Source organism: Rhinoderma darwinii, chromosome 5, assembly GCF_050947455.1.
Source record: "Rhinoderma darwinii isolate aRhiDar2 chromosome 5, aRhiDar2.hap1, whole genome shotgun sequence".
NCBI classification, from domain to species: domain Eukaryota; kingdom Metazoa; phylum Chordata; class Amphibia; order Anura; family Rhinodermatidae; genus Rhinoderma; species Rhinoderma darwinii.
This window is the reverse complement of record NC_134691.1, coordinates 7,400,934-7,426,356: the sequence shown is the minus strand read 5'-3', so window position 1 is coordinate 7,426,356 and position 25,423 is coordinate 7,400,934. Positions and strand designations below refer to the sequence as shown.

The following is a 25,423-nucleotide window of genomic DNA, read 5'->3' as shown; positions in this document are numbered from 1 at the left end:
AGGACAGAGACAGAAACCAGAGCAACATCCCAAATATCAGGACAGAGACAGAAATCAGAGCAACATCCTAAATATCAGGACAGAGACAGAAATCAGAGCAACATCGCAAATATCAGGACAGAGACAGAAATCAGAGCAACATCCCAAATATCAGGACAGAGACAGAAATCAGAGCTCCCTCCAGAGAAACATCCTAAATATCAGGACAGAGACCGAAACCAGAGCAACATCCTAAATATCAGGACAGAGACAGAAATCAGAGCAACATCCTAAATATCAGGACAGAGACAGAAATCAGAGCAACATCCCAAATATCAGGACAGAGACAGAAATCAGAGCAACATCCTAAATATCAGGACAGAGACAGAAACCAGAGCAACATCACAAATATCAGGACAGAGACAGAAACCAGAGCAACATCACAAATATCAGGACAGAGACAGAAACCAGAGCAACATCCCAAATATCAGGACAGAGACAGAAATCAGAGCAACATCCTAAATATCAGGACAGAGACAGAAACCAGAGCAACATCCCAAATATCAGGACAGAGACAGAAACCAGAGCAACATCCCAAATATCAGGACAGAGACAGAAATCAGAGCAACATCCTAAATATCAGGACAGAGACAGAAATCAGAGCAACATCACAAATATCAGGACAGAGACAGAAATCAGAGCAACATCCTAAATATCAGGACAGAGACAGAAATCAGAGCAACATCCCAAATATCAGGACAGAGACAGAAATCAGAGCAACATCCCAAATATCAGGACAGAGACAGAAATCAGAGCAACATCCTAAATATCAGGACAGAGACAGAAATCAGAGCAACATCCCAAACAACAGGAGAGACAGAAATCAGAGCAACATCCTAAATATCAGGACAGAGACAGAAACCGGAGCAACATCCTAAATATCAGGACAGAGACAGAAACCGGAGCAACATCCTAAATATCAGGACAGAGACAGAAATCAGAGCAACATCCTAAATATCAGGACAGAGACAGAAATCAGAGCAACATCCTAAATATCAGGACAGAGACAGAAACCAGAGCAACATCCTAAATATCAGGACAGAGACAGAAATCAGAGCAACATCACAAATATCAGGACAGAGACAGAAACCAGAGCAACATCCCAAATATCAGGACAGAGACAGAAACCAGAGCAACATCCTAAATATCAGGACAGAGACAGAAACCAGAGCAACATCCTAAATATCAGGACAGAGACAGAAATCAGAGCAACATCACAAATATCAGGACAGAGACAGAAACCAGAGCAACATCCCAAATATCAGGACAGAGACAGAAACCAGAGCAACATCCTAAATATCAGGACAGAGACAGAAATCAGAGCAACATCCTAAATATCAGGACAGAGACAGAAATCAGAGCAACATCACAAATATCAGGACAGAGACAGAAATCAGAGCAACATCCTAAATATCAGGACAGAGACAGAAATCAGAGCAACATCCCAAATATCAGGACAGAGACAGAAATCAGAGCAACATCCTAAATATCAGGACAGAGACAGAAATCAGAGCAACATCCCAAATATCAGGACAGACAGAAATCAGAGCAACATCCTAAATATCAGGACAGAGACAGAAATCAGAGCAACATCCCAAATATCAGGACAGAGACAGAAATCAGAGCAACATCCTAAATATCAGGACAGAGACAGAAATCAGAGCAACATCCCAAATATCAGGACAGAGACAGAAATCAGAGCAACATCCCAAATATCAGGACAGAGACAGAAATCAGAGCAACATCCTAAATATCAGGACAGAGACAGAAATCAGAGCAACATCCCAAATATCAGGACAGAGACAGAAATCAGAGCAACATCCTAAATATCAGGACAGAGACAGAAATCAGAGCAACATCCCAAATATCAGGACAGAGACAGAAATCAGAGCAACATCCTAAATATCAGGACAGAGACAGAAATCAGAGCAACATCCCAAATATCAGGACAGAGACAGAAATCAGAGCAACATCCCAAATATCAGGACAGACACAGAAATCAGAGCAACATCCTAAATATCAGGAGAGACAGAAATCAGAGCAACATCCTAAATATCAGGACAGAGACAGAAATCAGAGCAACATCCTAAATATCAGGACAGAGACAGAAATCAGAGCAACATCCTAAATATCAGGACAGAGACAGAAATCAGAGCTCCCTCCAGAGCAACATCCTAAATATCAGGACAGAGACAGAAATCAGAGCAACATCCTAAATATCAGGACAGAGACAGAAATCAGAGCTCCCTCCAGAGCAACATCCTAAATTTCATAGGAAAATTCGACATCGTCCGTTAAGTGATAAAATGGCGCGCGGTGAAGTAACTTTACCTTAACAGAATCCAGCAAACTCTTGGGGAAGAACCTCTTCAGTCCCACGTCCTTTCTGAAAGAAAATAACCGTACAGCTTATTACCAAAACATCCGATACAAGATGGAGATCAGCGCCGACATAAACCGTAAACGGTAGAGATGGCCTCAGCTCCAACATTAATCGCGGCGGTCACAGAATCGGTACGGGGCGCAATACTCCTGATGATTTCGGTCGTCGTCTATACATTTTGCGCCCTAATATCGGACATTGTGCGGGCCGCATTACATGTGATGTTCAGTCTTCATTCTGCCATCTCCACATACTCGGACCCAGCAGAAAACGGCGGCCATGTTCATACATAGTGCTGGACTTAAAGGTGTATTCCTGCTGTGTCTCATGACAACAACCCCTGTCATACACGCTATGGGCACATGGACGTCATACAGGGGTTCCCTGCCCAGGAACCCCCTATGTGAACCAGAACAGAGACTTACACTGTGGCGGACCCTGTGTATCCTTACATTGCATAGACAGACCTTCATGTGATCTTCTGCTGCTGCAGGGAAAACAGAGGCGGCTTCCCCCATCCCGGTGCCAGCTGATTGCCAGTGTTCAAGCTAAACCCACCGTGATCTGATCATCACTGCACCGGCTTCTTTTAGAAAGTTTTCATGAGACAACCCTTAGAATTCTTCTAAAATATAAAAGTCTCCAACTTTGTAATGTAGTGTGTGTTTTAATCCCTCACCATTCTCAAGATCTCTGCTTGCGGTTCGGTCAATTTTTCACACCTAATACCGCTCACAACTGAGTGTTTTCTACCATTGTATTCAGTCTAGACAATACTCTATGAGCAAACGGACATGGACTCCGGTGTGATACATTTTACTTAGACTGATACATTGTAACAAACCATCAGGACAGAAGAGAGAATATTGTTGATGTTTTTAGCTCTGAGGATTATCTACAATTGCAGCAAACTCTCAGCTGTGAGAAGTATTAGGTATGTAGAAGTTTGCAACTTCTGGATGTCAACAAAAATGACAGCAAGCAGAGATCTTAAAAATGTTGAGGAATTAAAAAAAAGTCAAAAATAAGAAAAGAAAGCTTTCTTATATGGTTTGTTTAATCAAAGGAATTTCCTAATTGGTTCTGTTTGCTCTTTCTTCTGCCTTTGGTCTCGTAGAATTTATAATCATCAGTATTTCTGGATTACTAGGTGCCGAATTAAAGGAATTTCGCTGTATTTTGCTTATATTGCTCAGGGATAGAATAAACAGCGATTCTTTGCGTCCGTCAGCGCACGTTCAGATGTAAAGTGTCACGTTCTACCGCAGAATGGAAACGTTTCCAGCAGTTAAGCGTTCATGTTCTTTACTGGGAAATAAAGGATTTATGTCTGGAGACGACCCCGAGGTGCAGGCCATATAGGACGTCCCTAATTATCCAACATTTCTGGGTCGCTGTGTAGAAATCGGCGCTGTCACCGCGGCGGAACAGACATGTCTGTCGAGAATAATGGCCAATTAATGCGATGTAGATGTCACAGCAGAGCGGGACAAGACTGGGGGATGGGACGAACATTTAGGCAATTATTGTATCGAGGATGACTTCTGGATCGCCAAATTGTGTTAACCGTGACGCGGGGAGGATGTCGGGGTGAAACGTTCCCTGTAAAGTTCAACTGCTCCCTCAGAGGTGACGTGCGAAAAACGTGAAAACAAGTGAGGAAGATTAGAATAATGTGCGATTACCACCCAGCGGGGCATGGCAGGATATGTCTACATGTATACACACAGACACAATATATTACACACACACACACACACACACACAATACAATATAAACAAAATATTACACATGCACAATATATTACACACTATATATAATACACACTATAATATACACACACACAATATATTACACACACTACATAATATATGCACCCACTATATATAATACACACATTACATATATAACACACACACTACATATATAACATACACACACACTACATATATAATACACACACTATATATAATACACACACACACACACACTATATATAATACACACAATATATTACACACACACACACAATATATTACACACACACACACACACACACAATATATTACACACACACACACACACACACACAATATATTACACACACACACACACACACACACACACTATAAAACAAACACACACAACAAAATATATACACACACACACACAATACAATATAAACAAAATATTACACATGCACAATATATTACACACTATATATAATACACACACATAACATACACTATACATAACACACACACTATATATAAACACACACTATAATATACACACACATACACAATATATTACACACACTACATAATATATGCACACACACACACACACACACACACACACACACACACAATATATGCACCCACTATATATAATACACACATTACATATATAACACACACACTACATATAATACACACACACACACACACTACATATATAATACACACACACACTACATATATAATACACACACACTACATATAATACACACACACACTACATATAATACACACACACACTACATATATAATACACACACACTACATATAATACACAACCACACTATATAATATACACACAACCACATATATATACACACACACAATATAATATCGTTTACACAAAACGCAGGGATACAAAACTAAAATAATAATAAAAAAAAAAAAACAAGCAAAACATACATTAAATTCAATGACCTGGGGTCACATGTAACAGATGATCGGCATCTTACAGGTCACATATAGGATAAATCTACACATCACAATGTACACACATTTTATAACGTTGTACTGATCCCGACTTAAAGTGACCAGATGACAGTCGGACAAAAACGCAAATTTTGTCTGGACAGGCCGACTATCTGATGAGTCCCAACCTCCCCCAAATAGCACGTCGGGGAACAGTAGTGTCAGACATGTTGGATTTCAACATGTTTCATCCTGTAATTCAGCAGGAAATGAGCCATAGGTGTCATTAAAGACCAAAACTAGGCCAAGTCCTTAAGGGGTTAAAATTGCTGCAGGGAACGGAACACTTCCAGGTTTACCCACCAATGATGATCACTGGAGGTCCCAGCGAGGGGGGAGTTTGTGATCTGCTTCTAACATGTAGGGATTGTGGACACCCAAGGGTCCTCTCAATATCCATCATATGACCGTGTTCCTGGAGAAGACGGCCGTGTCTTGGGGAGCCCTAGCAGAGCGCGGCAGGTCAGGAGACGGACGGCCGCCTCACCCGATCAGAAAATCATTGATGCGCCAGGTAATTCTCCCATCATTATTGGACGTCATTTAAGGGTTTCTTAAAAGCGTAGCTATAATGACGGAGCCAACGCACAAATGACTAGAAACAACCATTGACGCTCAGAGTGCTGCAGGGTGGAGCGCAAAATAAGGGATTGAGGAACGGTTCAAGCCTCGTTGCCACCCCCCCCACATTCAGCTGATTTTGCCGGGTGAAGCCTTCTCTGGTCAGACGTGGTATTACAGGCCAGTAATACAGATGAATGACCTTTCATGTAATATATGGACGGCTCGAGTCCGCCACAACATATTAGATCATAGGAGGGGACCCCTATGACATCTATATACCCTAAAAATCAAGACAACCTCATTCTCCCGATAGGCGTGGGACCCCACATATAAGACATGCATGACATTCTTCGGATATGCTATAAATGTCTGAGTGGAAAAACCCCATTAAAATCACCATAGTTGCCTTACAGGACTACGAGAGGTCGTTCACACTATGAAAAATGAACCATAGTTTTATTAGAGGGGCGACCCCTAAAGGCTGAGTGATAAATAGCAAAAGGAAAATATATCAGTAGACAATACTTACTCTAGAACCTCATAGTTCGACTTCTTCTCTAGGGCGTTCCCTCTCATCTCCCCATATGATCTCCTAGAATAAGAAAATGGACATCAAACTGCATACAGGGAAAATAATACTATAAGCAGCAGATCTTACACAACATCAGGAAACAAAAGGGTTAATCTCAAGGGTGAACCAAACGAATAGACAGATGCAGAATCTTACAATGTGTTGGAAAACTTATTTTTTTCACATACTGATCTTTCCACCAAACCTCAAACATTTCAGTAATACAGAGAAATGTTCTAACTATTCATATTTTTCACCGTAGGGGGCAGTATTATAGTAGTTATATTCTTGTATATAGGGGTCAGTATTATAGTAGTTATATTCTTGTATATAGGTGCAGTATTATAGTAGTTATATTCTTGTATATAGGTGCAGTATTATAGTAGTTATATTCTTGTATATAGGGGCAGTATTATAGTAGTTATATTCTTGTATATAGGGGGCAGTATTATAGTAGTTATATTCTTGTATATAGGGGCAGTATTATAGTAGTTATATTCTTGTATATAGGGGGCAGTATTATAGTAGTTATATTCTTGTATATAGGGGCAGTATTATAGTAGTTATATTCTTGTATATAGGGGCAGTATTATAGTAGTTATATCCTTGTATATAGGGAGCAGTATTATAGTAGTTATATTCTTGTATATAGGGGCAGTATTATAGTAGTTATATTCTTGTATATAGGTGCAGTATTATAGTAGTTATATTCTTGTATTTAGGAGCAGTATTATAGTAGTTATATTCCTGTATATAGGGGCAGTATTATAGTAGTTATATTCTTGTATATAGGGGGCAGTATTATAGTAGTTATATTCTTGTATATAGGGGGCAGTATTATAGTAGTTATATTCTTGTACATAGGGGGCAGTATTATAGTAGTTATATACTTGTATATAGGAGCAGTATTATAGTAGTTATATTCTTGTATTTAGGAGCAGTATTATAGTAGTACTAGTCTTGTATATAGGGGCAGTATTATAGTAGTTATATTCTTGTATATAGGTGCAGTATTATAGTAGTTATATTCTTGTATTTAGGAGCAGTATTATAGTAGTTATATTCCTGTATATAGGGGCAGTATTATAGTAGTTATATTCTTGTATATAGGAGCAGTATTATAGTAGTTATATTCTTGTACATAGGAGCAGTATTATAGTAGTTATATTCTTGTATATAGGGGGCAGTATTATAGTAGTTATATTCTTGTATATAGGAGGCAGTATTATAGTAGTTATATTCTTGTATATGGGAGCAGTATTATAGTAGTTATATGCTTGTATATAGGGGGCAGTATTATAGTAGTTATATTCTTGTATATAGGAGGCAGTATTATAGTAGTTATATTCTTGTATATAGGGGGCAGTATTATAGTAGTTATATTCTTGTATATAGGAGGAAGTATTATAGTAGTTATATTCTTGTATATGGGAGCAGTATTATAGTAGTTATATTCTTGTATATAGGGGGCAGCATTATAGTAGTTATATTCTTGTATATAGGGCGAGTATTATAGTAGTTATATTCTTGTATATAGGGGGCAGTATTATAGTAGTTATATTCTTGTATATAGGAGGCAGTGTTATAGTAGTTATATTCTTGTATATAGGAGGCAGTAATATAGTAGTTATATTCTTGTATATAGGGGGCAGTATTATAGTAGTTATATTCTTGTATAAAGAGGGCAGTATTATAGTAGTTATATTCTTGTATATAGGAGCAGTATTATAGTAGATATATTCTTGTATATATAGGGCAGTAATATAGTAGTTATATTCTTGTATATAGGGGGCAGTATTATAGCAGTTATATTCTTGTATATAGGGAGCAGTATTATAGTAGTACTAGTCTTGTATATAGGGGCAGTATTATAGTAGTTATATTCTTGTATATAGGAGCAGTATTATAGTAGTTATATTCTTGTAAATAGAGGGTAGTATTATAGTAGTTATATTCTTGTATATAGGAGCAGTATTATAGTACTTATATTCTTGTATATAGGGGCAGTATTATAGTAGTTATATTCTTGTATATAGGGGGCAGTATTATAGTAGTTATATTCTTGTATATAGGGAGCAGTATTATAGTAGTTATATTCTTGTATATAGGGGGCAGTATTATAGTACTTATATTCTTGTATATAGGGGCAGTATTATAGTAGTTATATTCTTGTATATAGGGGGCAGTATTATAGTAGTTATATTCTTGTATATAGGGAGCAGTATTATAGTAGTTATATTCTTGTATATAGGGAGCAGTATTATAGTAGTACTAGTCTTGTATATAGGGGCAGTACTATAGTAGTTATATTCTTGTATATAGGAGCAGTATTATAGTAGTTATATTCTTGTATATAGGAGCAGTATTATAGTAGTTATATTCTTGTATATAGGGAGCAGTATTATAGTAGTTATATTCTTGTATATAGAGGGTAGTATTATAGTAGTTATATTCTTGTATATAGGAGCAGTATTATAGTACTTATATTCTTGTATATAGGGGCAGTATTATACTAGTTATATTCTTGTATATAGGGGGCAGTATTATAGTAGTTATATTCTTGTATATAGGGAGCAGTATTATAGTAGTTATATTCTTGTATATAGGGGGCAGTATTATAGTACTTATATTCTTGTATATAGGGGCAGTATTATAGTAGTTATATTCTTGTATATAGGGGGCAGTATTATAGTAGTTATATTCTTGTATATAGGGAGCAGTATTATAGTAGTTATATTCTTGTATATAGGGGGCAGTATTATAGTAGTTATATTCTTGTATATAGGAGAGGTATTATAGTAGTTATATTCTTGTATATAGGGGCAGTATTATAGTAGTTATATTCTTGTATATAGGAGGCAGTATTATAGCAGTTATATTCTTGTATATAGCGGGCAGTATTATAGTAGTTATATTCTTGTACATAGGGGGCAGTATTATAGTAGTTATATACTTGTATATAGGAGCAGTATTATAGTAGTTATATTCTTGTATTTAGGAGCAGTATTATAGTAGTTATATTCTTGTATATAGGGGCAGTATTATAGTAGTTATATTCTTGTATATAGGAGGTAGTATTATAGTAGTTATATTCTTGTATATAGAGGCAGTATTATAGTAGTTATATTCCTGTATATAGGGGCAGTATTATAGTAGTTATATTCTTGTATATAGGGGGCAGTATTATAGTAGTTATATTCTTGTATATAGGGAGCAGTATTATAGTAGTACTAGTCTTGTATATAGGGGCAGTATTATAGTAGTTATATTCTTGTATATAGGAGCAGTATTATAGTAGTTATATTCTTGTATATAGGGAGCAGTATTATAGTAGTTATATTCTTGTATATAGGGAGCAGTATTATAGTAGTTATATTCTTGTATATAGGGGCAGTATTATAGTAGTTATATTCTTGTATATAGAGGGTAGTATTATAGTAGTTATATTCTTGTATATAGGAGCAGTATTATAGTAGTTATATTCTTGTATATAGGGAGCAGTATTATAGTAGTTATATTCTTGTATATAGGGAGCAGTATTATAGTAGTTATATTCTTGTATATAGGGGCAGTATTATAGTAGTTATATTCTTGTATATAGGGAGCAGTATTATAGTAGTTATATTCTTGTATATAGGAGCAGTATTATCGTAGTTATATTCTTGTATATAGGGGGCAGTATTATAGTAGTTATATTCTTGTATATAGGGGGCAGTATTATAGTAGTTATATTCTTGTATATAGGGGATAGTATTATAGTAGTTATATTCTTGTATATAGGAGGCAGTATTATAGTAGTTATATTCTTGTATATAGGGGCAGTATTATAGTAGTTATATTCTTGTATATAGGGGCAGTATTATAGTAGTTATATTCTTGTATATAGGAGGCAGTATTATAGTAGTTATATTCTTGTATATAGGGGCAGTATTATAGTAGTTATATTCTTGTATATAGGGGCAGTATTATAGTAGTTATATTCTTGTATATAGGGGGCAGTATTATAGTAGTTATATTCTTGTATATAGGGGGCAGTATTATAGTAGTTATATTCTTGTACATAGGGGAATGTATTATAGTAGTTATATTCCTGTATATAGGATCAGTATTATAGTAGTTATATTCTTGTATATAGGAGGCAGTATTATAGTAGTTATATTCTTGTATATAGGGGCAGTATTATAGTAGTTATATTCTTGTATATAGGGGGCAGTATTATAGTAGTTATATTCTTGTATATAGGGGGCAGTATTATAGTAGTTATATTCTTGTATATAGGAGGCAGTATTATAGTAATTATATTCTTGTATATAGGGGCAGTATTATAGTAGTTATATTCTTGTATATAGGGGCAGTATTATTGTAGTTATATTCTTGTATGTAGGAGGCAGTATTATAGTAGTTATATTCTTGTATATAGGGGCAGTATTATAGTAATTATATTCTTGTATATAGGGGCAGTATTATAGTAGTTATATTCTTGTATATAGGGGCAGTATTATTGTAGTTATATTCTTGTATATAGGAGGCAGTATTATAGTAGTTATATTCTTGTATATAGGAGCAGTATTATAGTAGTTATATTCTTGTATATAGGGAGCAGTATTATAGTAGTTATATTCTTGTATATAGGGGCAGTATTATAGTAGTTATATTCTTGTATATAGGGGCAGTATTATAGTAGTTATATTCTTGTATATAGGAGGCAGTATTATAGTAGTTATATTCTTGTATATAGGGGCAGTATTATAGTAGTTATATTCTTGTATATAGGGAGCAGTATTATAGTAGTTATATTCTTGTATATAGGGGCAGTATTATAGTAGTTATATTCTTGTATATAGGGGGCAGTATTATAGTAGTTATATTCTTGTATATAGAGGCAGTATTATAGTAGTTATATTCTTGTATATAAGGGGCAGTATTATAGTAGTTATATTCTTGTATATAGGTGCAGTATTATAGTAGTTATATTCTTGTATATAGGAGCAGTATTATAGTAGTTATATTCTTGTATATAGGGGCAGTATTATAGTAGTTATATTCTTGTATATAGGGGCAGTATTATTGTAGTTATATTCTTGTATATAGGAGGCAGTATTATAGTAGTTATATTCTTGTATAAAGGGAGCAGTATTATAGTAGTTATATTCTTGTATATAGGGGCAGTATTATAGTAGTTATATTCTTGTATATAGGGGCAGTATTATAGTAGTTATATTCTTGTATATAGGAGGCAGTATTATAGTAGTTATATTCTTGTATATAGGGGCAGTATTATAGTAGTTATATTCTTGTATATAGGGAGCAGTATTATAGTAGTTATATTCTTGTATATAGGGGCAGTATTATAGTAGTTATATTCTTGTATATAGGGGGCAGTATTATAGTAGTTATATTCTTGTATATAGAGGCAGTATTATAGTAGTTATATTCTTGTATATAAGGGGCAGTATTATAGTAGTTATATTCTTGTATATAAGGGGCAGTATTATAGTAGTTATATTCTTGTATATAGGCGCAGTATTATAGTAGTTATATTCTTGTATATAGGAGCAGTATTATAGTAGTTATATTCTTGTATATAGGTGGCAGTATTATAGTAGTTATATTCTTGTACATAGGGGCAGTATTATAGTAGTTATATTCTTGTATATAGGGAGCAGTATTATAGTAGTTATATTCTTGTATATAGGGGCAGTATTATAGTAGTTATATTCTTGTATATAGGGGCAGTATTATAGTAGTTATATTCTTGTATATAGAGGCAGTATTATAGTAGTTATATTCTTGTATATAAGGGGCAGTATTATAGTAGTTATATTCTTGTATATAGGCGCAGTATTATAGTAGTTATATTCTTGTATATAGGAGCAGTATTATAGTAGTTATATTCTTGTATATAGGAGGCAGTATTATAGTAGTTATATTCTTGTATATAGGAGGCAGTATTATAGTAGTTACATTCTTGTATATAGGCGCAGTATTATAGTAGTTATATTCTTGTATATAGGGGGCAGTATTATAGTAGTTATATTCTTGTTCATTGGGGGGCAATATTAAAGTATAGCAAAGGCACATCTCCCTGCACCCCCTCCACTCTGTGTTGGTGCATTTAAAATGTTGACATTGATGTTGTAAAAACACATCTTCTCCTACAATGCACCACAGCAAATTGCAGAGCATTAAAGGACTCCAGTTATGCTGTTGGTTCTGTACAGCTCTGATTGACGGTATGTAACAAAACTGTAGACCAACCTCTGAGTATAAGACGTTATGTAACAGAAGAGTTTGTAGAAGATTCCAGTAATTAAGGTCTCACAGAATTAAATTGCCTTTGTGGGCTGCTCTATAATTTCATACACCTCCGGACACTTAGTCATGGACAGCACATTAATACCAATCAGACCAATCTTGTTGCTGTTTTCCCCGGGGAGGAATGAGGTGAAGCATGCCCGAACATTCTGCTTATAAGGCACCTGGCAGTGGTATATAAAGTCTGCTCCAACTGCCATTATTTCAAAGTCCAGCGCCTCTTGCAGGAAACACGAAGTGATTGCACAATTGTAAACAATAGGGGTCTCTTATTTAATGTGATGCAGAGGCAGAAAAGGGGGTGCACAAAGCGGAGGTCAGACGGAGATCAGGAAGATGCGAGTAAAACTCTGCACGAATGGAGGAAATATTAAATAAATACCAGCGGAGAAGAGCGATTTATCTCTCCGGTCACAGAGCGCAGGATTTACCCCCCCCCCCGGCTTAGAGTAACATGAATATTCAGGATATTACCGGATTTCAAGACAGCCGAGCTTCAAGGCAATTTCCTGGTCCACTTGGTCTGCCATCTCCGACATGTAGTCATTTTTCACCTGCAAGAAAGTGGGAACAATTGGTCAATTGGGGGTGGCGAAAGATCAGGCAGTTGGATTTCAACATGCCCGATCCTTTTGTTCCCAGGGAAGATAAGCCGCTGCCAGAGGTGACAACGTTGTGACTTGGTCATTGCAAGTTATTCAAGAAACGAAAAAATTCAAACATCATCGCACAAGTCGCCGTACAGGTCGTCACCATTAAAGGAGTAGTCCTGTCTTCTATATGGAATTCAATTCCTCATTTTCAAGATCTGTTTGCTGTCAGTGAATGGAAACATTCTTATTCACATCCATAGGCTGAAAACCCTGTACAGGCGTAATACATTTCACAGCTGAGGGTTGGTTACAATTGTATCAAGTCTAGAAAATCCTCTGTGAAGTTATGTTTAATGATACATTTTACCTGCACTGATACATTGCAACAAACTTTTGGGAGGAGAGAGATTTTTTATTTATTTTTTTACAATAATTTACTTTTATTTACATAAAACCAGGAAACCCCATCAAGACCGATCGCCAATAACAACTATAAAGTGTCCGTCAATTTAATACTTCATCTCCAGGGACCATGTTAGTCTGCCGCGATTTTCGTGAAACTGCGGCAAAACCTCAGTTCTACCGAAATTTAGCATATTACAATATGACCGTGATGTGTGAATAGACCCTTTACTACGCTATTATACAAATCTAAAATTTAGAGATTGGGGGGGGGGGGGGGGTAGTATCATTGGCGCACTGGAGGCGCGGTGCATCGGTCTCGCTCGCACCCAGTGTAGCGTCTGACCTGTCGCCATATGTTCAAGTAATTATGTCAGAAAACGTGAGTAACGTTAAGGCGAGTTCACACAGGGCTGATTCGCTGCGTAATAGCACGGTGTATCAGTCTCGTGCGCCACAGGGCATTCCGGGCGAAAAAGCGAAACAAACGGTGGTGCAGTTTTTCGTCCGCTGCGGAAAACTGCAGCAGTTAGCTGGCCGAGCTCCTGGGATGGCGTTTCACGTATCCCGTGATTGGCTGCAGCGGCGGTCACATGGGAGGAGGCCGTGCTGGAGGGAAGAACACAGACATCTGGTTAAGTTTGGGTTCGTTTTTTTTCTGAGTTGCGTTCTTTGCGGCGGAATCGAAGCGTTTACGCAAATACAACGGACCTGCAGGGGAATAAAACTCTGCACCGCAGGTCAATTTCTGAGCGGTTTTTTTCAGCGTGTGGCGGAGATTTGCTTTACTTCATTCACTTGGCCGGTACTTACCCGCAACGAATTCCGTTGTGGAAAAAAACGCCGTATTTACGCTACGTGTGAACGGACCCTCACACGTCTGCCCCATTATCCGGATACATCAGCTTTCTATTAGTGTTGATTTTGTTCTGCTTTTTGCTTTGTTTTCTCCAGTATTGGATCATTTCCGAATGTAATTATGGGTTTCGATAAGAGGCCGCACGGTTTAGAAGCTCCATCGATGGTTATGGAGAAAAAATGGTGTCAGTAATGACCAACGTCCATTTTAAAATCCAAATTAAAGGTTTTTTTTTTTAATTCTAAAACCTACCGTACTTTATCTTTCAATCCGCCCAATTTTCAAAATTAGTGCTTGCTGTCAGTGAACAACAACAATTGTGTTTACATTTAAAGGCTGCAGACCGGCCCATACCTAGTACTGCCCTCATCTGAGAAGTGGTTAAATTGTATCAGTCTAGACAATGCTCTGTGTACAGCCTGGACTCCAGACTGATACATTGTAGCAAACTACCAGAGAGATTCGTGCAGCTGCTACTGCTGTGTTCAGCTCACAGAGCATCATCTAGACTGGTACAATCATATCCACTTCTCAGCTAAGAGCACGACTAGGTATGTACCGGTCTGCCGCCTCTGAACGTAAACAAGTGTTCTCATTCACTGACAGCAAACAAAGATCTTGAAAATTGTGATAAATTGAAACACAAAGTCTAGAAAAATTAGAAATTTGTATTACTGCCCCCCATAAAATACCCCCTGCTAAGCACAGGACCCACTTCACCCGAGGCCTCGCAGCCAGACCCGTTCATCATCGTTCGATATATTCTAAATAAATTTATGACAGCAGAAAATAATTCGGGGAGGTTGCAGAGAGCAGGGTCGTCGGCTCCCCCTCCCCCACAGACCGGGCACCCGCATCTGTTGTCTTCATCAGCATATTGCGGGCTGTGGAAACGAGCGGGGGGAGATCAGCCCTGACCCCAAACTTTAGCTTCCCAGCTGCCAGACGTATCAGCCATATGCTTCCATCATCTCCTCCCTGCAGCCACATTCTGGGGGGTGTAAATAGCGGCTGATTCTATGACCTGGGGTTCAGCAGTGACCCCTGGAAGATGCATTTATTAAAAACGTCATCTTGTAATATATAATATATATATCGCGGTTCTGTTGCGCAAGACTATAAAAAAGTGGTTCCCAACCGGGGCGGCGCCACGAACCGTCCAGGGGTGCCGCGACACTACGCTCAGCCACTGCAAAAAAAAACACCATACAAGTTTTGCTTGTGGCAGTCGTGACGCGCGCACACCTGCTACAACTGCCGAACACCCCCTCCCCAGAGAAGAGCCTGACGGAGGGAGAGGAGCCGTGAACGCTGCGGACCTGGGCAGGCTAAGTATTTATTCCTTCCCCAGGACTAATCACACTTGTGTCTGTGATGCTCTCTTTACTGGGGGGGGGGGGTTGGGTGGGGTGCTGATGGTTATTTTACTGTGAGTGGGGGGCTGACGGTCATATAACTGTGAGTGGGGGGCTGACGGTCATATTACTGTGAGTGGGGGGCTGACGGTCATATAACTGAGTGGGGGACTGACTGTCATATTACTGTGAGTGGGGGGCTGATGGTCATATTACTGTGAGTGGGGGGCTGATGGTCATATTACTGTGAGTGGGGGGCTGATGGTCATTTTGCTGTGAGTGGGGGGCTGATGGTCATTTTACTGTGAGTGGGGGGCTAACGGTCATATAACTGAGTGGGGGACTGACTGTCATATTACTGTGAGTGGGGGGCTGATGGTCATATTACTGTGAGTGGGGGGCTGATGGTCATTTTGCTGTGAGTGGGGGGCTGATGGTCATTTTACTGTGAGTGGGGGGCTGATGGTCATATTACTGTGAGTGGGGGGCTGATGGTCATATTACTGTGAGTGGGGGGCTGATGGTCATATTACTGTGAGTGGGGGGCTGATGGTCATTTTACTGTGAGTGGGGGGCTGATGGTCATATTACTGTGAGTGGGGGGCTGATGGTCATATTACTGTGAGTGGGGGGCTGACGGTCATATTACTGTGAGTCGGGGGCTGATGGTCATATTACTGTGAGTCGGGGGCTGATGGTCATTTTACTGTGAGTGGGGGGCTGATGGTCATTTTACTGTGAGTGGGGGGCTGATGGTCATATTACTGTGAGTGGGGGCTGATGGTCTTTGAGTGGTTTCCACCTCTGACCTCTCATTGAAATGAATAGGAGGCGGAAAATACCTGCGGCGCTCGTTTGGTGCTTCAACGGCTTAAAAAAAATGCGGTCAAAAAGCGTCAAACAACGTTGTGCAAAGATTTTTTTTTTCTGCTTTACAAAAAAAACGCAGTGTGAACATAATACCCTAAGGCCCTGTTCACACAGGGTTTTTTTTACGCATTTTTTTGCCACGGAAATCGGCAAAAAACGCTTGTAGGAAAAAGAAGCGACATGCCCTATCGTGAGGCGTTTTCCGCCTCAAAACCCCCATTGAAATCAATGGGACACGGAAAAGAACGCCGCGAACGGCCACGGCGTTTTGACACGTTTTATGGCAAACAATCCTTGCGGTTTTTTGCTTTGCCTGCGGTGCAAAACCACTTACAAAAAAAAACCTGCAACAAAAAAACAGTGTGAATAGTGCCTAAGAGTGCAGCGCTCGTTTATGGCCATTTTTTGTCCTTTTTGTACACAATATTTTCCCACGGGGCCTCGAGCCTGAAAAGGTCGGGAAACTCTGCTATAGAACAATGGATATCAGGATGCACCCAAGAAAAATCCTGAAACTCCAACATCAATGAGACTTCAGATTATCAAACATTCCGGATTATTGGAGTTCTAATACAAAACTAACTTGTAAGGAACGCAAAACCTGCTGGTGTAGCTTTACTCCATGTTACGAAGCCCCTGATTGGTTCTCTCTGCTCAGTCTTTTGCTTCCGATCCTGTGAAATCCCCCTTATATATTGCACTTCAACACTGGAATCGTGTGCCGGATTGTCAGACTTTCTGGATTATCAGATGCTGGATTTTCACAGTTTCAGAACTATGCCACTTATGACGACATGTACTCCACTGCTCAGCTAAACAGACATTATCGGACAATGAATGGTTAAATCTACGAGCAGCGACCTCCTCTCCGGAGCGACTTGTGATGTGCGATTCTCTGTAGCCAAATCAGATGACAAGTCTTAAAGTGGTTGTCCAGAATGTAAGAAAAACATGGCTGCTTTCTTCCAAAAATAGTGCCACACCTCCATAGGTTGTGTGTGGTATTGCAGCTCAGTCCTATTCACTTCAAAAGGAGCTGAGCTGCAATACCAGACACAACCCATGGACAGGTGTGGCGCTGTTTTGGAAGAACCATGTTTTTTCTAATGCTGTAAAACCCCTTCAAAGCTCCTATAGATGACACATTAAAATCAACTTGACAACCCCTTTAAATAAGTTGGCCGCTTTAGAACCCCCATTTTCCAACTCTTTATTTTGGAATTCGTAGTAAATTTTGGGTGTTCCCCATTCATGAGCTTCGGAGAGCGGCTACAAAGGGCATCTCTCACTCTGGAGGACCCGACATGTTTGTGCATTACATGGACTTCACGCATTTCAATTTAATAAAAGTGTAATGCTTCCTTTCCCCTGTGGGGGAGCTGTAGGGTAATTGAGCATTTGCTGGACTTTCAGCAGCTAGCCAATGTCATGTCAGTCGCGTAAAAAAGTAAAGTTCTAATAAAAAAAACGAATGTATTAGAGCTACGGAGGGGCAGTCATCTTGTCTGCGTGTTGGTGCCACCAGTACTACGTATAGCGGGTGTCATGCCGCATCTGCAAAAGAAGCATGAAGATTCAGCAGTCACCCTCGCTCTGCATTGTCTGGATGGGGGGGGGGGGGGGGTGATGTATCCAGGCAGGATTGGTAGGACTGTGCCAGTTAACATGTTAAGACCCAGGACAGTGATAATTGGGTGCACCATGTTCTTCACGTCCTCTCGGCTCTGCAGCGTTGTCTAGGACGATGTAGCAGAGTGTGACTGCTATGATGCTCCTTGCTGCCTGGGGGAGCGCACACAACGCAGCGTGCCACCAGTTACCGGACACCAGAGAGGTTTACATCAATTGACATTGAAAAGTAATTTCACTTAGAATTGCTTTAAAATATACCCACAGCAGGACCGCGCATTACCGAAGATCCCGATGCTGCCGTTTCTTAAAGGGGAAGACAATTCAGTAATAGCACCACATAAGATAGAATAGAACTGCCAGAAGAATACAGATCAAGAGCTGCACGGTCTCAAAACAGGTGCGCTCCCTTGAATGCAGTGTAGCATTAATAGTCAATGGGTGATGTAGCAGACGGAAGACGTCGATCTCTCTCTCCATCTCGGGTTCAAATAATACGGTGAACCATGAAACTAATCTATACAGCGCTGTTATTTTCTGTGGGTATATAAGGCTGGATTCACACGAGCATGTTCGGTCCGTAAAGGACGGAACGTATTTCGGCCGCAAGCCCCGGACCGAACACCGTGCAGGGAGCCGGGCTCCTAGCATCATAGTTATGTACGACGCTAGGAGTCCCGGCTCTCCGTGGGACTACTGTCCCGTACTGCAATCATGTTTTCAGTACGGGACAGTAGTTCCACGGAGAGGCAGGGACTCCTAGCGCCGTACATAACTATGATGATAGGAGCCCGGCTCCCTGCACTGTGTTCGGTCCGGGACTTGCGGCCGAAATACGTTCCGTCCTTTATGCACGTAACATGCTCGTGTGAACCCAGCCTTATAGTTCTAAATCCTGCTATAGGAGCTGGTAGCTTTTGCCTGGATAGGGACGTGAAATTGCTGCGGGACATGGGCGGCATCCCAAAATTCATGAGTAAGACGACTTGGCTCCTGCGTTATACCTTGGCATTGCTCCATAGGACAGGCTTGACTACGCAGTAGAACACTGAAGCAGAAGAAAACGCTGAATGTGGTAAATCCAGGCAGCATGGCATCCGTGCCCACACATTACAGGGAAACCCAGAGCAGCCTGGGTCCGAACGATGGCAGGTCCCAGCTGCGGGCAGGTCTGACAGCTGCAGGATAGTGGTCGTCTACCATCTGCCGCCCTGCACCCATCCTCCGCTCTCTCCACAAGGTCACAGGCTGCTGCACCTTGTAGTTGGGTCTTTGCAGTGACCCATTTTTAGCCGCCCGACCCCCTCCACGCATGGTAATTACAGGGCTGTGCCCCTTGGAAGCAGACAATGTATTATGTGGAGCCGGTAATTACAAGGAACCAGGATGCTTTTCTATTGTGCCTCGTCCTGCAAGAGCGAGATGGATTTGTGAACGCAGCTTGTAGGGGGAGGGGCAATGGTGGTTATAGAGGAAAAGCTGGGTGACAACTCTGCTGTACAAGCCCCCTGAAGGACTCTATGATGACCAGGGGCCCGGGTGCTGGAAATGAATGGATTTCCTCTCTGTTATCAGCTCGTCCTTGGTTCTCACACCTCATTCCCGTGAGTCACAGTGAAAACAACTTCCCCGACTTTCAGGAATTGCAGCAACAACACTGGACGGTCATGAACCTATCACTATGGAGGACTGCAAATCCAGGACAATGCGGCGCCAGTCCCTAGGAGTACAACCAAATTCCCCATAAATTTAAGCCAACGTCAAAATGTTAAGATCTCTGTTTGCTGTTTGAGGATTTTCCCATCTTAGACATTTATGGCATATTTTGTCCCCGATAGGCGCTGGGACCCCCATTTGTTGATTCACCCCGGCCGCATTCCCCATAGAAGTCAATGGGATTCCCAACACTCGGGCATTGATAGGATACACTTATAATTAAAGGGGTATTCCCATTTTTTATCGGTTTCCGGGAAAGTTGTGTGATTACGGATAGGTCTGTCATTACAGCTCCCACAAGGAAAATCACCCCGCTTTCCGTGACCCTAGAAATGTAACAGACACTATTGGAGGGGTGAAGGAACCCACTTACACCCAGCTTTTCCCAGACTCCTGAATGGAAAAATCAGCCAATCAATCAATGCCGAGTGACATCTCATCCCTTTCTTACCAAATCTAGGCAGATTTGTCAGTCAGAAATCAAGGCAAGCGGGTCAGTAACCCCTAAGGTGCTGTAATAGCAGCCATATTACTTGCTACCCAGCTTTCCCAGGCACGGATAAAACGAGGAACAGCTAAAGCAAATACATGACAGCTTGTTACGATGATGACCCAAAGTTTTTCTATTTACTTTCCAGGACAGCGCCGCCCTTGTCCATGGGTTGTGTCTGGTATTGCAGCTGTCCCCTTTATTCTAATCCTGGAGAACCCTTTTAATAGGGAAAGCCTCTGAAGGTCACTGGGCCTGATCCCATATAATACAGGTCCATCGAAACACAAGGTTATTATTAGACATTTTGCTCTAAAGCTCTGACCTGTTTAGAGGTTATCAGTGCGGTCCAGCGGCGGTGGAAGACAATGGCGCACTGTGTATGTCCCTATAGGTCCTTGAGCAAAACAAAAAGTCTTGCTGGCTGCACGTGAGATCCAGACCCCGGCACAGAGCGCCTTTGTCCTGAGCGGCCGAGGACATTAATATCAGTCGTAAAGCAGGTTATACATGAAGTATTGTGTCAGGTGGAGACGAGGAGGGGGAGGGGAGCACTGCAGGACCAAGATACAAGCAGCAAATATGGTTCTCATCTGTGCGGTTTAAATAAAAAGTTCTACAACTTTCTAATATATATTGCGGATGCTGCCACAGTGCCCTCCGCAGATGCTGCCACAGTGTCACAGAATTGCACAGAGTCCCGGGGTAAGAGCCTGTACTAGCGCTCTACCCGGGACTCCGCTCTGGGGAAGACCCTGACACACTGTCCATATATGGACAGCGATGTCAGGGAATTCCACAGAGTCCCGGAGCAGAGCCTATACTAGCGCTCTGCCCGGGACTCCGGCTCTGGTGAAGCTCCAGACATCGCTGTTCATATGTGGACAGCGATGTCAGGGAATTCCAGAGTCTCGGAGCAGAGCCGATACTAGCGGCTCTGTGTCCCGCGGGCCGCAGATGAAAGCCCCAGGGGCCGCATGCGGCCCGCGTGCTTGAGACCCCTGGTCTAGATCGATACAATTGTATCCACTTCTCATCAGGACTAGGCATGTAACGGTCTGCAGTCTCTGAATGTAAACTAGTGTTCTTATTCACTGACTGCAAGATCATCTTGAAAACGGTGAGGAGATAAAACAAAGCATAGTAAAAAGTTGCAGAAATTTTGATTAATAGGATTGTACAGTCTATAAAACCCATTGTCACACTCTATTAGGAACTTCTGAGTTAATAGAGGGGGGGGGGTCCTCTGTTCAGGATCCTCATTTCTTGGTGGAGAGCGGTTACATAGAGCGTCTCTCTCTCTCTGGAGGACCTGTCCTGTCCTGTATTACACAGACAACACATTGATATGAATGAACACTGTGTAATGCTTAATTTCCCCTGTGGTGGCGCTGCAGGGAAACTGAACACTTACTGCTTGATTTCACCACAGATCGCAGGAGGTCCCAGCAGGGGGACAATTTGTGATCATCTTATTGTCTCAAGGAACACTTCTAACAAGTAGGGATTGTGCAAAGCGGAGAAGCTTTATTTACGTAAAACCAGAATACCCCTTTAAGAAAAAAAGTCATGTGCTCAGAGCAGTTGCCCCTTCCCCCCCCCCCCTCCTCCTCCTGGCAGGTTACTTTATGGTGAATTGCTCAGCAGGGGGCAAATGATGAGCATAGGTGTCTTCAGAGACAATATGGAGTCTGTACTCTATCCAGAGACATGATGGGAGGGACATTCAGAAATGATCGCACCAAGGAGAACAGTCGCCCTTTTAAGAAAATATCTTCAATCTTCCTTAAAAAAAAAAAAAAAGGATCAATTTATCTAAAAGCCAAAAACAGACATTAACCCTGAGCGGAGGACACAGCCGGCGTTCAGCGGACTCTAACATCACCAGCGTTTAATCACTCACCACTTCGCGGTTCCGGTGAGATTTCTGTTCTGCGCTACAAAGTATAATTTGACGATGAAGCAGAGGCAGAATTGTGTCCTCGTATTCCAGAGCCGTACAGCAAGACAGAACAGTAAACACGTTGACCTGGACTTGCCAATATATTGTCGAGGGTTGGGGGCTACTACGAGATATTCACTACCGGTAATCGGCGACACAGAACTCCATTGGCGCTTTATCACTGATCCTGGGTTGAAATCTCAAAAAGGCAAAAATAACCAGGCCGTGTCAAATGGGATTTGTGAGTTTCGAGTGAGATGACCCCTTTGTTTTCACTGGAGGCTGTGCATGGGAGGGATGATAGTAACAGGCTGTGATCTTTCCTTCTGCTCTCACTTGCAGCTTCCCCTCCCACCTCCTCCCTACACAGACACAGAACCAAGAAGTAAAACTTTTCATGCTGCTCCCCGACTTCAAGCGAGTGCTGCACCTCGAATATTACACCTAGTGCGTTGAGACTGAAATCATTTCACTGCCAAGATTCTGGGCTTTAATAGGATACCAAGATCTAAGCTCTGGCTGTTACTCGGCAAGCATTTAAAAGGGATGTATTCCATAGGTCGTTGAAAGTGTTAAAGGGGAACTACACCCAAAGTCTTTAACTGATAAGTGTAAAGTTTATAAGAGAAGCGGTATCCGTTATACATAAAGATCCAAATATGTCAGACTGAAGATCGGAGATAAAGTAGTGATCAATGTGGGGGGGGGGGTGTTATGTACTTCCTGTCACTCATCCCATTGAAAAACACTACAGCCCCTCCCCCGCCTGAGCTGGATGGTTTAGATGAGCAATATATTGAATAACTTCCAATCTAAAATGGCTGATAACAGGGAACAAAAGTTAATTCAACCGCATAAGAGAGGCATTTTTAGGGTTAGTGTCTCTTTAAAATGCAGTGTGGCTGGAGCGGTGATGAGAAGCCGGCAGACACCGCCACGGGAAACAGATCTAACCGGCATAAACCCAACGTGCTGGACCCTTGACGCGCCAAATGACACGTCTGGTGATGGACTAACTCTCCCTACCGGAAAAGGCTGATAACAGGGAACAATAGATTGCATCTAGCAGCACAGACAAGAAGGTAGACTGCAGGCTTCATACACAGATCATTGGTGAATGAAGGAAATCGGAGCCGCTGCTTATAATATAATGTATGGACGCTGCCGCCGAGGACGCTGCCGCTGAGGACGCTCGCATGAAGAGGCCTCCAGTCACGGTCACATCGCTGGCTGCACGCAGGCCGGAAGGCGAGTCCACACAATGTAATCCATGCAGACGCGGTGTATACCAAATAGCAGCACATCTCGTCCTCAGTGACATATGAGGTGTGACGACTAACGCAAATAGCGCCGTGTGAGCTGCCGGCTGATCTCTACGCCGTGTGTTATATCCTCTGCTCCGCCTGACGGATCCTAAACTGTGCGGAGGGATAATATACACAGCCGAGCGCACAAACATACAACGCCATGACCACGTGGAGCTCGACCCGGACGCTATAGTAACAAGGCGCATCTCAATGTACTGAACGCTTCCACGCGCTGCTTCATGGCGGTCATACGTGTACACCAGTATTTTGCAGCAAAAAATTGAGCAAGTCAATAATACATTTTGGCGCAACCATTGAGAATAGTTTAGCCACGCCCCTTACAATCATCTTTCTTACCGGATGAACAAGATCACAAATGGCGCAAGTGCTTCATAAATTTGGCGCGGGTCCCTTTTTCCGGATACATTGAAATACAAACTATCAGGACAGGAGAGAAATTTGTGGTGCGGATGTATTTACCTCACAGAGGATTGTCTAGACTTGATGCGATTGTAGCATGTGCCCACTCACTGACAGCAAGCAAAGATCTTGAACATGAGGAATTGGACTACAAAATGTCATTTAGTGCCCAGAGCTAGTGATGCCAATGAAATAGCAGCGCTCACAGCAGACTACACCACTGCCACACCTGCCAGCTACAAAATACTGCCATCTAGCAGTGCCAAAGCCGTCCCCACTGCTGTGCCCATGAAATACTGCAGGTCATATAGCAGTGCCACATAAAAGAGCCTACACCAGTGTGCCAAAAACACGTAGTGCCAGCCACATAGCAGAGCTCATAGAGTAATGACTGCCATAGTGCCCCTATAATACAGGGCGCTTCACTACTCTCTACTCCACCAGCAGGAACGTATACACCATATAATAAAACATTATAAATCTACATATAACATCCAGTAATACAGAATACATCTGACAAGACCACCAGGATACGGCCGGCTCTCACGCAGAATATCCATTACATTACAGTCGTCATCTTCGGCACATCACAGGGCGCCGTGGCCCCTTCATTCATTAGGACCCCAGCCGTCAGACCCTCACAGATTAGCAAAAAATAAACGAAATTCACTACATCAAAATCCTATGGGACAAGTCAAGTTCGTAGAAAAAACGGATTATAATCCCTTCATTACAACGTTTCCTGGGAAAGCTGGGTGACAACCAATATAGCAGCCATTGCTGTTCCCAAGGGGATCACCACCCATCACCTGACCCACTATGCTATTAGAATTTGGGCAGAGTTGCCATTCAGGATGATAGGAAATCTGGGTGACAAACGTTCGTCACTATCCTTTCAAAAAACCGGCCTAGTGACGTGTCAGAAGTTTTTTTGGTTTTGGGTGGAGGACCCGCACCAATCACTGAGCGGAGAACTATTCCCCTCGGTCTGTTATCGGCTCTGCTAATCCTCGGAGAGGTGGGGTGAGCGGTGACTCAGACTTGCTATGACCCCGTAAACCACTCAGCTCTCCGAGGATCAGCCGAATGAAATGATCACAGCTGAAGGGGCACAGCGTTTAGCGGATACCTTCTGCCCCCTATAGGGGGGGCCGGCGAGATGTGACACCACAGCGTCACGTCTTCAGAAAGGATAGCGC

General features: G+C 41.5%; 1 protein-coding gene across 4 annotated transcripts in view; it reads right to left on the bottom strand.

Moving 5' to 3' along the window:
* LOC142651247 (focal adhesion kinase 1-like) overlaps positions 1–25,423 on the bottom strand; it is a 77,827-nt gene that overhangs the window by 13,484 nt on the left and 38,920 nt on the right. For all 4 annotated transcript variants that reach the window (XM_075825692.1, XM_075825691.1, XM_075825690.1 and 1 more), the window contains exons 5-7: positions 13,116–13,195; positions 6,285–6,347; positions 2,371–2,425 (exon numbers count right to left, since the gene is read on the bottom strand). In XM_075825692.1, the coding sequence (XP_075681807.1) occupies positions 2,371–2,425; positions 6,285–6,347; positions 13,116–13,195 (198 nt within the window). The remainder of the gene's footprint in view (positions 1–2,370; positions 2,426–6,284; positions 6,348–13,115; positions 13,196–25,423) is intronic.